This window comes from Agelaius phoeniceus, chromosome 4, assembly GCF_051311805.1.
Source record: "Agelaius phoeniceus isolate bAgePho1 chromosome 4, bAgePho1.hap1, whole genome shotgun sequence".
Classification (NCBI taxonomy): Eukaryota; Metazoa; Chordata; class Aves; order Passeriformes; family Icteridae; genus Agelaius; species Agelaius phoeniceus.
The window spans coordinates 13,323,112-13,339,503 of record NC_135268.1 but is presented as its reverse complement, the minus strand read 5'-3'; the positions used below and the strand labels follow the sequence as shown (position 1 = coordinate 13,339,503).

At 40.7% G+C, this 16,392-nt stretch overlaps 1 protein-coding gene across 37 annotated transcripts in view; it reads right to left on the bottom strand.

Annotated features, from left to right (window-relative positions):
- Positions 1 to 16,392, bottom strand: part of ANK2 (ankyrin 2) — a 277,436-nt gene that overhangs the window by 34,812 nt on the left and 226,232 nt on the right. For 13 of the 37 annotated variants that reach the window (XM_077176874.1, XM_077176876.1, XM_077176877.1 and 10 more), the window contains 6 exons: positions 13,414 to 13,516; positions 12,064 to 12,167; positions 8,591 to 8,632; positions 7,655 to 7,690; positions 1,564 to 1,788; positions 78 to 176 (listed from right to left, as the gene is read on the bottom strand). In XM_077176874.1, the coding sequence (XP_077032989.1) occupies positions 78 to 176; positions 1,564 to 1,788; positions 7,655 to 7,690; positions 8,591 to 8,632; positions 12,064 to 12,167; positions 13,414 to 13,516 (609 nt within the window). Of the gene's footprint in view, positions 1 to 77; positions 177 to 1,563; positions 1,789 to 7,654; positions 7,691 to 8,590; positions 8,633 to 12,063; positions 12,168 to 13,413; positions 13,517 to 16,121; positions 16,134 to 16,392 lie in introns of all 37 variants that reach the window. The other 24 variants (XM_077176888.1, XM_077176900.1, XM_077176886.1 and 21 more) reach the window with 10 other exon arrangements.

Genomic DNA, 16,392 nt, shown 5'->3' with positions numbered 1-16,392 from the left:
ATAAAAAAATCATATTGCAGAAGGAGGAGAAGAATGGGGAGGTCAGCATCCATCAATTTGTTTCAAGTCTCTCCTACCCAAGGAATTTGGTCCCAGGAGGCCCCAGCTGAAGGATTCGGCTGACCAAGCTTTCTCCCTCATTAAGTGGGGGAGGAGCCGTAGGCAGATGAAGTTTACTGAGTACATCCAAAGCAGCAGTGAAAGAAAGAACATAAATAAACTTTATGTATTTTTTGTGCCAGAATGCCAGTGCCACTGTCTGGTCCACAGAGTGGAATTAGGCTGTACACTGAATAAGGTTCCGTCCTAGCCATGACAATTTGGTGACCCAAATCAGAAAATCAGATTTGTTAATTTAAGATCTTTTCTTTCTCATGGGGGTTTTGGCCGTGTACTCAATGGAAGCAGGATCTGGACCTTAGAATGCACTCCTGCAAACAGGACAGTGATTTTTTGATCTCACTGCCAGCACAACACCTTGGAAAAGGCTTCCAGGAAGGGCATAAAGATCTGAGAATGAGTAAAATACACTACATGCCTGTCTTGCAGGGGAGACACTCTCATCAGATAGGAAAACCATTAAAAAAGAATGGGAGACATACTTAAAATCCATTTGTGTGTGACAAAGATAATGGGAAGACTGAATGTGACAGCACAGTATTTCTTCTGCTCTTTAGATTTCTTTCTCCTTCTTTTTAGAAATGACCAAGATGGGAAAAGAATAAGTGGTAGCACTAACAAAGATGGTGACTCTGACGACTGCCTGTTATAAATGGATTTTAAAGCAACTGAGTTGTTTTTAAATGGATTTAAACTATTGGTGTGTCTAGCCACTTTTTTTACAGGTTCTGAATGAAGTTTTCTACTGCATTAGAAGGGGTTCCTTCAGTCATCCACTTTTGGATGTCACAGTTGATAGGGCAGAATAGCTGGTGAAACAAATTTTCAAAAGTGCAGATAACTGCTGCTTTCAGCTGAATATTGCTAAAGTGAGCTCAGCAGCAGACACAAATTTGATCTTTCTATGGGCTTTGCAGGGTGGGAAGGAAGAAATGGCCAAGAAAATCCAGAGTTGTCCTACTGTTTAATCTAGCAATTTCAACCCCAGGAAAATCAACAGCACTGTGCTTCCGTTGTAGTCCAAATTTTTGAGACCACAACACAAGACTCTAAAATAAACTCCTGGACCTTGTGTTGTGTGGGTAGCAGGCCTCACATTTGGGCATTAAATCAGTGCAGTGCTATTAATTTTTTAAGTATAGCATGAGCTGCCTTTTCTGGCTGCAGAAGTCTTTTCCCACTCTAATATCACAACACTGAGCAACAATTATATCCAAGGAAGTACATTAACCATGTTTGAAATACCTGTGTTGAACAAAAAGGTGTAAAAGCTTTAAGACTCATTCCCTGCCAGCTGCTCTGCATTTCACACAACTGCTCTGTTTGTTACCATGTGCTACAGAGATCTTGTCCAGCTCAGCTTTGCCAAAGGAACCATTTCAGTGCAAGGCAAACACACAAAGAGGCTGAAGGTTTCCCTTCGGGCCACGCGGCCCCCCTTACCCAAGGAACTGAGCCCCAGAGGGTCCCACTTCGATGAGGCGGCTGGCCAGCCCTTCTCCCTCCACCATGGGTGGCATGGTGGCCAGCCTGTGGCGCTTCACCAGGCGGCACGTCACGCGTGTCGGCGCCGTGCACTTGCGCGGGGGGATGATGATGCGCAGCCCGTTGTGCCGGCAGCCCCGCATGGCGCCGCCGCGAGCGTCCACCATGAAACTCACCAGGAAGCTGCAAAATCAGGGCAGACAGTGAGACTCAGAGCACACCACCAGCTCCCTTGGTTACGTCCCACATACGTACAAACGTATGTTAATAGAGCTCTTGCTCAAGAGGTACAATGAGAAAAAGCCTTTCTCCCATGTGAAGCACCACATCATGCTGAGTTCACTGTTAATTAAACTGGCAACTGCTACCCAACAGTTCTTGACAGAAAGTTTTATGTCACAGGGCTGCTGTTGGTAAAATACCAGCAGACATTAATAAATGTGAACACGTGTACCTATTGCAAAGTGCAAACATCACTACTCTGTACCTGCGAGAAGCTGCATTTAAAGTTGGCACTCTTTAAATACTTCACAAGTAAATATTATTTATGATTCAAAAATAAAAAGCCAATTCTGATTGGATGGCTCAGGTTTTTTAGTTTTTTGGGTTTTTTTTAAGATTCTCAATATAATTTTCTAGGTATTTGATAAACTATAATTTCTTAGAAAAATGGGCTTGGATATTAAAAAAATAATCAAATTTCATTCTGGAATGCATGAATAATTTGTAGTCCATCAGTGGGGTTATCACCAATTTATATAAAAAATCCCCAGCATGTTGTTACGGTTTGAAGGCAAATTTGGGGTTTGGTCAGATGAGAAGAGCAAGGGTCACTATATAAAATGGTTATTTATGGATTTTGGATTTTCTGTGTTACTTTGCACAGCAACACATTGAGAAAACTTAGAGATGTAGAAAGCCATCTACAGGGAGCTTACTTCTAGCACAAGGTAAATAAGAGGGATAAAAACATTTCATTTTGTTTGGAACTTCTCTTGTGCTGAATTCTTTGTAGTTCCACATATACCAACAGGTTGATACTGGGGACATCCTTCTACACAGGGGAAAGGTGTAGAACTACTTCCAATTTTTTTAATTTTTTTTTTTACTGTTTGATTACAGGATCATGCCTGATGTGGGATGGTAATGTCAGGTTGCTGGAATTGAAAATAAGAGTAGATGAGACAGAACGGTGTCAGGCCTACTTCTAGCCACTAATAAAGAACCAGCACAATGGGGAGTCGCAGAAATGCTACTGAAGGACCTGCAATAGAGAAAAGCCCTTATAACAGGAGTAACAAACACAGGGATTTTTCCACTGCCCCCTTGACCGTTCTGTGCAACAAACATTGCATCCATTCATTGTCCACACAGCTACAAGAATTCCACATGCTGTAAAAACACAACACTCGACACACCGTGCAGGTCAGAGATGGACGATGGGAAGGAGCCACAAGCGCCAGTCGGAAGCACACCATGCACCACGGATGCCAGTCTGTCTCACACATGCAGGCTCCTAGTCTACTGCCATTCAGATACCTCTAGGCTTTGCTTAGGGTAAAACTCTGGGTAGTACAACCATTAGCTCATTCCTTAGAGGTTCGTGTTTCTGTGGTTTTAACAAGGGGGAAAAAAAGAAAATGAAAACATTTTACAGCTTCGATTGTCTGGGGATTTGTTGAGAAGAATGGGAGCTTCCGTCACAAAATACATTCTTTGTACATATTAGAGCACAGATGAAAGAGGAGCTTAAGAGACACTAAATGCTCAATTGTTGCACTAATGCTCTTGGCTTGTGCTGCAATTGCCCCTGAAGTACATGAAGTAGTGTTATCAAAACAGTTCTGTGTGATGTTTCAGAGAATATGTCCAAGTCTCCAGTACAATGGGTGTGTTTGAGGCAGTCAATGACACTGCTGGAAGAAGAGTTTCTCATTTTAAAGCTACTGCTAAGAGCAACACAAACACTCCCCCACAACTCCCAGAAGCTAATGAGAGCTCTGACTGAATTACAGCAGCATTCACATTCCTCATTGTGCAAGCTGTCATAAACACACTATTTAGGATTAAGTTATTTTCATTATTAACATAATATTCAGGATTGCATTCTTTAACACCAGGATCATCGTTTTTTGCTGTCCATCACTAAAATATTAGTGCTGGGTCACCTGCTGTCCCACGTTCTCCTTAGCTTATCTCCCTGCTTGCCTCGGCAATGCCAAATCCACTGTTCACTGCTAGAACACAGACAAACCAAAGGTGAGGATCCAAACCAAGTAATCTCCCTTCGGGCCCTTGTGGGTTCTCTTTTTACTATGGTTGCAATTCCTTCTTTCAGTTTGAGTTTACTGAATGTGCCTGGTGGGTCAGTAAATCCATCACAAAGTCTATCTCACTTCAGCCCTCTCTCACTGGAACAACCACAGCTCCAAGGAGTGGAAAAACAGGCAGAGGTAAATCTCACTGGGAGGTGAACACAAAGATAACAAAGAAACAGTGCTAGGATAAAACCAGTAGGATATTATTAAGATTATCTGTAAAAACAGCTGTTTCTATCATAAAGAAGATCTAAGGTTGTTATTCAGACAGCACAGAAAGATTAGTGCCAATTATCACATTAACTCTGGAAGAGCCAGTTCCCAAACCCACCTATAGAATACTATGGAATTGCTGGAAAAGAGATTTTGGAGAACTAGCATGAATATAAGTGCAAAGGAAAGAAACTGAAGGGGAACATTTCTGAGCTTTAGGTCTGTAGCATAAAATCCTGGAAGGACAGAGCACCGACACAGGCTTTGCAACCACAGGTTGTAAAAATACACCCTTTTCCACTATACCACTCTGCTTCTTTCCCACCTTTTTACTACATTTATTTTTTCATCCACTTATTTAATCCAATTTTTTTCATCTTTTTTTTTAATCAGCACATTTCACATAATTTTGGCTATACAAGAGAGTGAAGCAAATAATTCATAAGAAAGCTTTTTCTGAATCACAGCAGCCTCTTATTCTGCCTATTTGCTACATAATAGGGCATCTGGATGGGGCCACTGCTGTTCCAGGACCAGAAAAGCCTTTCCCTTTTGAAGGAGTGTGTCTATCAATACACAAATAATTCACGCAAAACTACTGCATGACAAAAAACATGCTTTCTGAAGTGTGCATTTAGGAAAGTGAAAAAATTGTATGACTAATATAGAGTAAATGTAAAATTCAAACTAATTATTTTGTTGCCCACGCATACAGATATTAGTTTTCCTCTTCCACCTCTGTTACCAAGTGTTGTTAAGTGACGTGACTGAGAGAGGAAGAGATTGCACTCCACAAAAAAACATTAGCAGGGATAAATGGCAGATGAAGCCATCACTCTGGGAAGTGATACCTTATCATACTAAATTCCCATGGTCAAAAAGAAGCTAGTGCATAACACTAGCACATGAATAACCTAACATTCCATATACTCCCTAAAGCTAAGGAGCAAACTCGGTCCTTACTCCATGTTCCAGCTGCATGGAGCACTACTACAGCACTATCAGCCACCCACCTACATATAGGGAATAATGGGGAGAGGGATCATGAAAGAGAAAGACAGATGGCAGAGAAGAGTTCAAGGGGGGGGGGGGAAGAAAGAAAAACCCAGTTAATAAAAGAGATTAAATGAACTTTAACTTAAGTGATGACTCAAAGCAGATTGCAGGTTAAAGCTGCATCTTTCTCAGTACTAAGACACCCTTTGAGTAAGTTTCATTTTTAGTTTTAAAAGTTCTGTTAGAAATGAGGCATGACACAAACATGTGACCCAGGCAGTCCTGAAAATTGGATCAATACTGAGGTGGTAGTACAATATAAAAGCCAGATTGGGGAAACAAATCAGGTTTGGGGAAATCATTGCCTTCTCTCCTTTAACAAGAATGAAGGGAAAATCAAAATTATTTTTCTAAAGAAAAAATAAAGTACAAAAGCAATTCTCTCATAGGAATCAGTTACAGACTGCAGGGGAGTCTACACATGCTTCAGTTAAACACACAGCAGTCAGCTCAAGCATCATTCATTCTTTCTCAATTTAGCAACCTTAGTCATAAATTAGAGAGGCCATGTCATCCTCTTCAATTTTAGAACAATTAAGAATTCATGCTTGCCATATGAAAGATATATCAAATAACACTGGCTGTCATGGCTTTGTGGTTGAGTACACAGACAGAAGGCCCCTAATCCTAAATCCTTCAGGCTGTTTCCACACCTTCTATACAGAGCAGAGCAAACAGGTCTTGGGGTTTCTACTTGATCAAAACACAGACAAAATATATGCATTGGATAGAAGGGGCAAAAAGTTGGGGTGTATTTTCATGAAATATTTGTATTTTAGATCTGAGCCTGAGTTATTCCCTTTGCTGCTTTTATTAATATAGAATTAACTTGGGTTTATTCTGTATCTATCCTCATGTGAAAGATAACAGCAGGATGAACAAAGACACTGGAAACTGGATGTGTCAGTGCTGGAGGGGGTGAAGGAAGCCACTTGTGTGCTTTGTGAGGAGTCCCTATTGCATCAAGGGCTTGGCAGAGTTTCAGGTGGCCGTGACCGCAAGCGTGGGGGCACTCGTTCTGCAGAGTCACCAGGAGAGCCATGCAAACCCAGCAGGTCAGGGGCTTTCTAGGACAGGCAACAACTCTTGGAACACACAGAACCAAACTAGACAAAGTCTCCAGCACCACTGCCATACGCTGGGCTCAGGTAGGGTTCTCTTCCCAAGCAGCTGGGCAGGCACACATGCGCTCAGCAGATAGCAGGGAACAAAGCTCCAACCAGAGCACACCCGGTGTAGACACAGTCAGAAACTTCTCAGCACACATTATGTCCATTTATCAAAGAAACTGGGAAACAAGGAGATAGCAGCATTCAGTGTTAGTCGCAGTGTGAAGAAGCAGAAACAAACAATCAGGGTGCTTCAGCCATCGGAAAGTGTTCAGCAGGAGAAGGAAGCCGGAGAGAGGCTGAAACTCAGAAAAAAGGCCTTGATCCAGCTCCCACTGAAGTCAACAGCAAAGTCATTCAACTACCTCAGAGTGCTTTCCAGCAGGCTGTAACTATGCCATCCAGAAACAAGGCAAAATTCACATTCCAGGAGGACAAAAAACATGATTCTAACATAGGAAGCCTCTACTATATTAACTTCTGACATCACTCTCTTCACTGCATTAGTCAGCTGCTGAGAAATTCAGTGACATGACCTAAAAGGACGAGTCTGTAGTTTGGGGGTTTAATTAGCCACTTTACAATTTTGCAGAGCTTAATATTTAAGGCAATTTTCACCTTTCTAGGGTTAGGCTGAAGGAAGTAAACAGGTACTGTGCCAGTTAACATTTATTTTGCCAAGGGAAGATAATCTCCTTTGGGATGGTTCAGCTTCAGGTGTTCTGTGCAGAATATAATGTGCCAGTGGTTCAAGCACTGACTGACCATCACACAAAAAATATGTGTAGCATGAAAAATAAGATATACTAAGGTGGGCTGTTAATCTACTAGTTCAAATACAGTGGTACAATTTGGAAAATGTGACTAAGAGAGTGGCTCTGCAATATTTTTTACACAGACAAGCGAGATAAAAAGCCCACGTACTAATGTAATAATTTAATCATTACAGTGGTTTGTGTTGAGTTATCTGGGGAGGGACTATTTCTTTAAATATGAATATTAAACCATGCCACCCACAAAGAAAAGTTATGGTTAAATACATCAATGGTTAAAACAAGCTGGGATGGTATAAGGAGCTTTGTTAAGACTTTTTGCAGTGGGCTTATTAACAATTCCAGAATTGTTTTGTTATAGATACCAAAGCAGATGGGAGAAAGTGGACACTTACTGTAAAAGAAAAGTCATGCTATATATAACTATTATATAACCACTGCTTGTTAGATTTATTTTTTTCTCTTGGCTAATGGGCACTAACAAAACACTAAAGCATCCTGAAGTGAGGTAAGAGGGGAGGACAAATAGGGTGGGTGAGAAGTGCAATGTAATAAAGAAAGAAATTATGCAGAAGTTCACCTGCTGTTGTCAAGATCAAGACATGGAGAAGAGCATCTGCAATAGAATAGATGGTTTAACATCAAAAAGGAACAGAAAGGGGGGAAAAAAAGAATGAGTTAAATGAAATACTGAAATACTGAAAAAATGAAACAGATTTCTAAAGCAAACACATGAACATATACATATATATGCATATTCCTCACAGGTGGGAAGGTTGAAGTGAGTATGGAAAATAAGCCTAAGTAAACAGCCTCAGTTCCAAGTGGCCACTACCTGTACCGCAGTGAAACTGGAGGGATCTGCTTTCTCTATGGACACCCTCACACTGCAAGCCAGACACCTAAAATGCACAGCTGGATTCCAAGTAAAACTCTCAGAAGCAGAGAAGGGGAGATGCTGCTTGGTTTAGGTATCCACATCCAAAATGTGGACTGTGGGATACCAAAGGCTAAGGCACCCAAGGTAATTCCAGCCAGCATTCCTGATAGCACAATAAATCTCATTTGTCTTTCCTTAAAATCCTCTATCAATACATTGTCCTCCACTTCCTTCCATTTCAACATGTTTCTTGTCCTCCTTTTGTTCTACAAAATGACAAATTTCAAACTCTCATTTTGACCTGTTTAGGCCCTCAGTAATCACTTAGTGTCACATGGACAATTAGTTTTCCAACTTCCCTTTTTATTTTATGGATCTCCATTGCCATTTTCTTCCATTAACATGCTTTGCTATTAATGAAACACTCTCACTCTTTTTCCTCATTGTTACTTTCTGAACAAAGGCCATAAAGCTGCAGCCTAATTTGAAATCACTTAGACTTTCAGATTTAAGAAATGACTATCAGCTGGTCGCTGCCAGGTCCTGTTTCCATAACGATTTCCAGGAAATCAACCTTACATTGGGAAAAATATATTATGGATTCAAAATACAACACTTGAAAGATATTTTGTTTACCTTGTTAGCAAGGATCCAGCCTCCTTTTTTGCAGACATGCAGCTAAGAATGATAATTCACATTATTTATCACAGTACGAGCTGCCAAATCCCTCATCTTTTCATAGATGGAAACAATGACTTCCAGCAAGATAAACTCACTAATAGTATCCCAGCTGTGTAATTTATTTCAAGATACAAGTAATGACACACTATGTTCATCCATTAGTCAAACAGGGACTTCTTCAGCAAATTATATAAAAGAAATCAGGATTTTTCATCAAACAGGAGCATTACTGTGAGTCAGAGTTGGAAAACTTGCAGAGCTGCTGTGTACTTGCTCTAGAACACAACACCAAGTTCATATAATAGCATGGACCCAAAGCTCCTTCCTCACAGTGCCATGATCCTGACAACACATCAGATTTGCTCTCTTATCTACTGTGACTCTACACAACTGTCAGGAAAATTCTTAGAAATATAATCTATACAAATAATTCCACTGTATCACCAGAACACAGCTAAGAAAACAACATAGTTTTGCACACCATTGATATTTTAAAAATCTTACAGTCACTCTTATCTTCACCATTCATGTATATTCTTATGGAAGATAAAAATATGGTACTGCCAAGCAATATCTAAATGCTGCAAATCTTTCCCTTCAGTGATTTTTTTTTTTTTTGCCTTCAAGCATAATAAAAATACACAGGTTCTTCCACAATAGGATATTATGTGGTATGAGACTAAAACTGTGAAGCATATTTGGATTTATGTAGGCACTAGTTCTGTCTCTCACATTACAGCAGGAAATTATAAATGACATCCCATAACTTCAGGAGTAAAATCATACAACTCTATCTTATTGGATGTTCAGCACCTAAACTTTTTGGCATACTCAGAGATCCTTAACTTTGCTCAACATATAAGATCAAGTAGTTTTATGAGAAGAAGAAAATCTGATTTGCTTGAAAGGGAGTTTAAGTGCAGGAATTAATACTTTTTTCTTCAGCTGAACTTGGAAACTATCTGGAAACTGTCAGCTGCATAAAATGACCGGAAGACCTTTATGTTGAGATTTTGAGCCCCACAAGAGCCTTATCTCTTAGGAGAGAAATATTTTTTGGGTTTCAAAATGGTTGCAAAAAACTCTGACCAAAGAACTTACTTTTTCATCCTTCCTGATGAAATTATCAACATATTGAAGGAACAGTTATACTTAAAAGTTAAATGGATGGTTAAAGCCTTTTCCCTTCTGAAATTTCAGACATGGCAGAAGATTCAGGTAGTTATGCAAAGGCTGAAATATGTGCCTGTGAAGTTCCACATTGAGAGAACCGTTCCCTATGAATTTATCCCTTTGCCTGGGGGTGTTACACTGTGATCCACAGGAACACTTCCCTACAATGGGAGATCTATAAGAACCCTACAGCAATTTGGGCTTCACCACTGGCGTGGTGCAGGGAGAAAAGTGCAATTTGTCCCCTCAGATTGCACAGAACACAAACTTACTACATCTGTGACAAATAAATTACCACCCAATACTGTGCTGATATGTTATTTCTCAAAAACACCATCTGAACTCAATACATTTTCAGTGTCCTGGGCAAAACCAAGGCCACACCCTTGCACAGGACCACTGACAGTGTTTATCTAGGATTTCTTTCAAAATTCTACAAGTTTCCTTTCATGATAGGTAACTACTATTTCACTGCATGCCCTAAATGTCAGCCCTGCTGCTGAGTCATAAGAAGCCACAAACAGTGTGTGTCTGCATGTGGAGAGGAGTGTGGCTGACAACAGGGCTCTGAATCACAAATACATTTGTTGTTCTAGCAGAGTGAGTGCAGCAATCATGAACTTCTACAACTGTTTCAATTTAAAGGAAGGTCTTAGAAGCAAAACTCTAGTAGTCAATGTACTTTTCTAAGAAAACATATGCACCCCAACAGTTTATGACTCAGACCAATCTAAACAAGATAAAAATGAAGTGTTGTACAGTCTTTTTCAAAGGCTGAGAAATTGTTATTAAAGCTTTCTTTATTCTAATATTTAGTGTCAGTTTAGTGCTTATATATAAAAGAAGAACATAATTTGTCTTAAAATTCACTATTTCACGCAAGGCTGCAGAGAGTGTTGCTCCTATCAAAATCAGATATTTTATCCTACCACTAGCATCCTCGTCATCTAAAAAGATGGGAATATCACTCATTCTTTTTAAAAGAAAACAACAAAATAATTGCACATCCAATAAATAAGTGCCACTCTTCTAGAAAGTACTTAGTTCATCCTCAGCAATCACAGGAAAGACCGACCTCTCAGAAAGGGCAAATTTATACATCCTTTGGAAAAATCTGTAAGCTCTCTAGGGTTAGAATAAAGCACCAAAGCAATTTTAAAGCTTTCATACCAGAATATAGATATAAACAGACACACACTTTTTATATGAGGCATTTTCATTTCACCTGTTAGTTTTGGAGCTCATGAAAAGCAAATCCAAGGAGTGCTGGTCACAGATAACTATCCTACAATCAGCTAACAGACAATATTCTCATCTATGTCACATGAGTCAATCTGGCAATGTTGTCCCTCCCTCTAGATCAGGACTGCCTGTCATTCCAAATGGGACTCCAGTGCTAGTTTTTAAAAATACAGACTGTAAGATAGTAGCAAACTCATTTGAGATTGACAAAAATAATCTTTCCCCTTGTGCTGTCCAGTCATGCTGTGTACAGAGCCCACAGAGATTAAATGCTTTTTGATTACTCCAGTTTCTTTTGAATTCATCTGCACGTTCCCCATCCAATCTGATGGCAAGACACAAATGTAGAATTCAGTGTGAAGACTGAAATTACTTAAAACACAGTAAGGAAGAGCATTTAAAACAAATGCAGTCACAGATTTTAAGGCCAGCCAGGATAAGGTTTGTAAATATGATCCTGGCTGGGCCTGCATTTTGACCTGCGTTATGCCATGACAGTGAGTTTGTCTAAATGCAAATGCTTACAAGGAGTCAGTTGGACATGAAGACAGTGCTCAAACACGTGCAAATCACGTGATGTTTAGTTTGCTTGTCTATTCATGTAATTTAGAAGGCAAACACTGGAGCTGGTGCTCACCTCAACTACTCCACCAGCACAGTAAGTGCTGACCATCTGGAGTGATTAAGCACTTGGTGTCAATTATTATTAACTCTGAAAGGCATTGTACTTATGTCTCAATAAAATGCACACAAATGCCTGTGTGTATGTGTCATTTATCACATTCATTCCCCTTGAACTTGACTGAGGGCCCACTGACTTGCAGTGATTTCAGTGAATAGTCTTGGTACTCAACCTTGCTTGGTTGTCAGCTTAAAAGATCATAACAATTTATTGGCAGCTCCAGGAGGCAATGAATTAAAATATAGCTCCTAGTTAAGCATTAGTTGAAGCTTGTGTCACTGCAGGTACTCTGTTTCTCATTTTGTAGTGTAATGCTAATTGATGCACTCACCCTGAATGAATAGGGCTGGAAGAAAGAGCCACGTTGTCCAAGATTTCAGGGCCCAAGCTTAAGCGATATGAATTCCTTTCAGCTTCTTTGGCCAGAGTTGTTACCTTGGGAAGAAAAATAACCCCATTTTACTACAATGAAATCCATTATTGAACAAAAAAAAGTATTTTGCCTAGTAGTGCCTAAAGCATTTGAACATTTTCTTTTAAAACAAAGGAGTACTAATAGTATTAAGATACTAGAAACCCTTATTGTAACACTTAGTATTTCCCTAAAGTAATCCTATGTTAGTGGTCTCAGTGAAAGAATGCTGTGATTTCACTAAGAAGGCATTTAGTAAATATCTTCTTTTTTAACTACAAGCATGTTTCAAGACAGTATTTTTTAGGACAATGGCTATGAGTTCATTACATCCCCTGAATGTGTAGCACGATGTCTATTAGCAACATTCAAACATCAGTTAAAATGAAGAACATTAAGAACACAGTCCCTGTGCTACAGTCACACAGTGTATTCTTTTTGGAATAGACTTCAATACTGCACAGCACAGTATGCCATTAAATATGCCTAGAAAATAGAGAGGTTTGTATACAAACAAACCAAGCAGCCTACACCACCCAGTCTCATCAGAACAATTTGCAGAGCAGCCTTTCCCAGTTCCCTGATCTCTGCAGGCAAGAAGGGGCTCAGAGAGGTTTACTCATGTTCTGGGTTGACTATATGATGCTTTTATCTCCAATTGTCACATTCTGCTTATGCTGAATAATAAGTTTTGCACCTTTAAGACTTGTTCCAGAGAGTGAAGGGGGGAGAGAAGCAGCAGCAGTTTGTTTTCAGACACTGCACTCACTCCTCCACATTCCTGCTCCTGGACTGTGTCGTCTGCAGATAGACAGACAGCAGGAGGTTGCTCTCCTTTGCTTTTAGTTAGCTTAGCTAGCTGAGGCAAAGAAGTTCCCTGGACTGTGGGATTTTTTTTCCTTTTTCTTTGGACCTGTTCAAACCTGCTCTGGACTGAACACCCAGAAGAGCACTGGCAGCTCACACCTGTGGCCCACAGGGCCAGGCCTGGGCCACGACATTTCCAGCACCGGAGGGACTGATAAGAGACTGAGTGAGCTGAACTGCAACCCGGGGAGGGGACTTTCTCAGTTGGTCATCTCTTTTGGAGCAGCAAGGGGTTTTATTGATTAATATTGTTTAGGTTTTATTGTTTAATAAACAGTTTTTTTCCACTTTTCTCCATTTTCTCCCAGACCAGCTGGGGGGAGGGGCCGATTGAATCTTCTTTCCTAGAGGAGCCCCTTTAGGAGTTCTCTTCCAAATTTGCCCTGAACCAGGACAACTCACCTGCTGGCTGGGGATGAGCACGGTGTCATCGATCATGGCGCTGTCGCGCAGGTAGGAGGCGTGGCTCAGCGTGTGGGACCTGTCGGAACTGAAGGACCGCAGGCTGGGAGGTTGGTAGGGTGCCAGAGCAATGCATCAGCAGCACAAAGGATGTTGTAAAGGTGCCATGACAGATCGAGTGGGAGAATGAGAAAAGCGTGCTATTAGCAACACCATGCAGCTTCCAGGGGCAGCAGAGCACAGTCAGGGGAAACACAGCTTTGCACACCTGTGTTGTTGTCTGACCACAGGCCACAAAGCCTTTGCACTGACCTATTTGCTTCCAAATGCAAAACCTAGAGATTAATCTAGATATACTCACAAATCCTTTAGATTTGGCTTTGTGGCATGATGGTTTCCTCATAACAAAGAGAATTCCTTTCTGTTAAGGCTCTTTGGAGAACTTCGCTGCTGCATCACACAAGCAAACAACTATGGAAAACCAGTATGCTACCATCCTGAAGAAAAGCTAGAATGACTCTTTCTGAAGCTTTGTTGGGACCTGCTCCCTCCCCTTAAAGCAGTAAGCCTGACATTGTCCCCTGGAAGGTACACACACAAGGCAAAGTGTGGCCAGCCACAAGCTCCCGTGTAAAACAGAACCTTCCTCTGAATGCCAACAGCATCTGCAGGGAGACAGCCCCAGCGTGAGCACTGATCTCGCTGTAAGTACACGCAGCTCTACAGAGCACTGGTTGCTGTAGCAATGAGAGGTGCAAGGCAGTAAATAAGCTGCTTCCAAGCACTGGCTCAGAATGTAGCCGCATTATCCACCAGCAAAAAGCAAAAAAAAAAAAAAAATAGACAAATACAACACCACAGAAGGACATATTGAGGTAAATGGGGTTTCTGCTACCAAATAGCATGAGTTCTCTCCTTGTTATGTTCACTAGCTGCAATATGACAACAGTGATTTTTAAAAACAGATCATCCACCTTCAGATGTTGTGCGTGTACTCTGTGATGTTGATGTAGACCTTGAGGAATATCACATCTCTAACTGAAGGAAGCAGTTTTGCGTTCCTGGCTTACACATCCGTGAGCAGTGCTCATAATGACTAACATGCTGGATCAGAACAATGGGCCATTTATCCAGATGCACTGAGTTTTAAGGGATAATTCATTTTCAGCAGTTAGCAATAAAAGTCACCGGTTCATTACAGACATGAGTTTGAAATGCTGTAAGTGCATATCATCTGATTCAGACCACAGCCTTTTTTAACAATAGTTACATTCACTCAGTAATTTTTGATCCATTTATAGAAGCAAATGGTTATCTTATTTTTATTAGAAATGTATGACATTGAAGAACAATCAGTGCTGTTGATCATTAGCTTATACCAGTGGCCTGTTCAGCATCCCAGGTGGACTGTACAAAACTGGAAGCAAAGACAGCCTTCAGAAAGCCTTGAGAAAAAAGCAAACCAAAATTTAACACTTTTTCTTTGATTGAGGAACAAGCCTCAGTAGCAGACCCCATTTGCCATCATTATCCTGTGTTCATTTCCAAGTTTGACACTTCCAGAACCACTCTGCTGAGCCATGCAATGCTCGTGAGAGAGTCACCATCCAAGTTGTAGGTTCTGCTATTCAGCTAACACCACGTCCTGGATAGACACCGAGTGAAGGGAAGCCTGAACTGCATTTGGCTGGTTATCCCTGTGGTGATCCTGTCCATCCTCACTGCTACTACCACCACTACAAGTAGCCCAGTGCTAACCACAGTGTAGTACCTGTACATCAGCTCTAATAAATACAAAAGGGAGCCGGGCTTTATCTGGAGACAAGATAGGCACATTCATGACTGAGGTCTGCAGGTAGCTATAATAAAATTACATATTCTGATATAATATATAATTTTATTTAAATTCCCTGCTACACTCAATTTCAAAAGTAGAGCTCAGATGGCACTGCCCCATCTGTGCACTGGGCCAGCTCAATGAAGAGCAAACCAGGAGTTAAAAGGTCTGTGCTGCTCAGACTTAGGAATAAAGGTATTGATTGAAATGACAGTCCCGTTGAGCAAGGGATTTATTGTTTATTATTGCCATAAGTATTCAGGAATTCTATGAAGCATAAAAAAGCCTACCTAAAGCAGACACAAGACCAACACTTAAATGCAGATTATTCTCAAATGTGTTTGATAAATCTCATGTCTGAAGGGTTATGGGACCAAAAGCACTCAGGCCTAGAGACAGAACTGTGGAACCCAGGAACGCTGCAAAGCTCCTGAACCTAAGACTGTGCCTTGCCTGTGTGCACAGGCACACATCACTCACCTCTAAGCCCCAAATAGGGCCTTGGTGGTATCCAGAAAGTAGGACTAGCATCCCCAATGCCAAGTTTCTACTCTGTCTCACTGAAGGACTTGCAATGCACACTCACTTCCCAGCCTAGACAGAGACCTAATGAGCTCCAGACCAGTTCAGCATATCTCTTGTTTAGATCTCAGTGTATATTTGCATATGTTCTTTCAGAAGCTGAGAAAAAACCCTGGGGTCACTGAACACTGTAAAAATGGACCTCAAAAATGTTTCTCAACAGCAGCATGTTTCCTTTCATTCTCCAACTCAATTTTCTACATACAGCAGGCCTCCAAAGTGGATGAACAGAGACAGGTGCCATAGGAGGAGATAGAGACAACAGGTGTTCATGCTATGTAATACCTACCTGGGCATGATGCTAATGAAAGCATATGGAAAAGAAAAATGAAGGGGAGAGAGAAATAAAATAAATAGGGAAGATGGTTACAAATGAAAAATACATGTTTGTAAATCAAATTGTTTAATGTGTAAGATCATATGAGTCTAGAGTGCTAATACTATCTTGCTTTACTGAATTTTCTGAAAAACCAAAGCCATTATAATGCAATGAAAATCACATTCAAAGGAAATGCAAAACAACTGAAGCAGTCTCTGTGAAAATTCTTAAAATCATAACC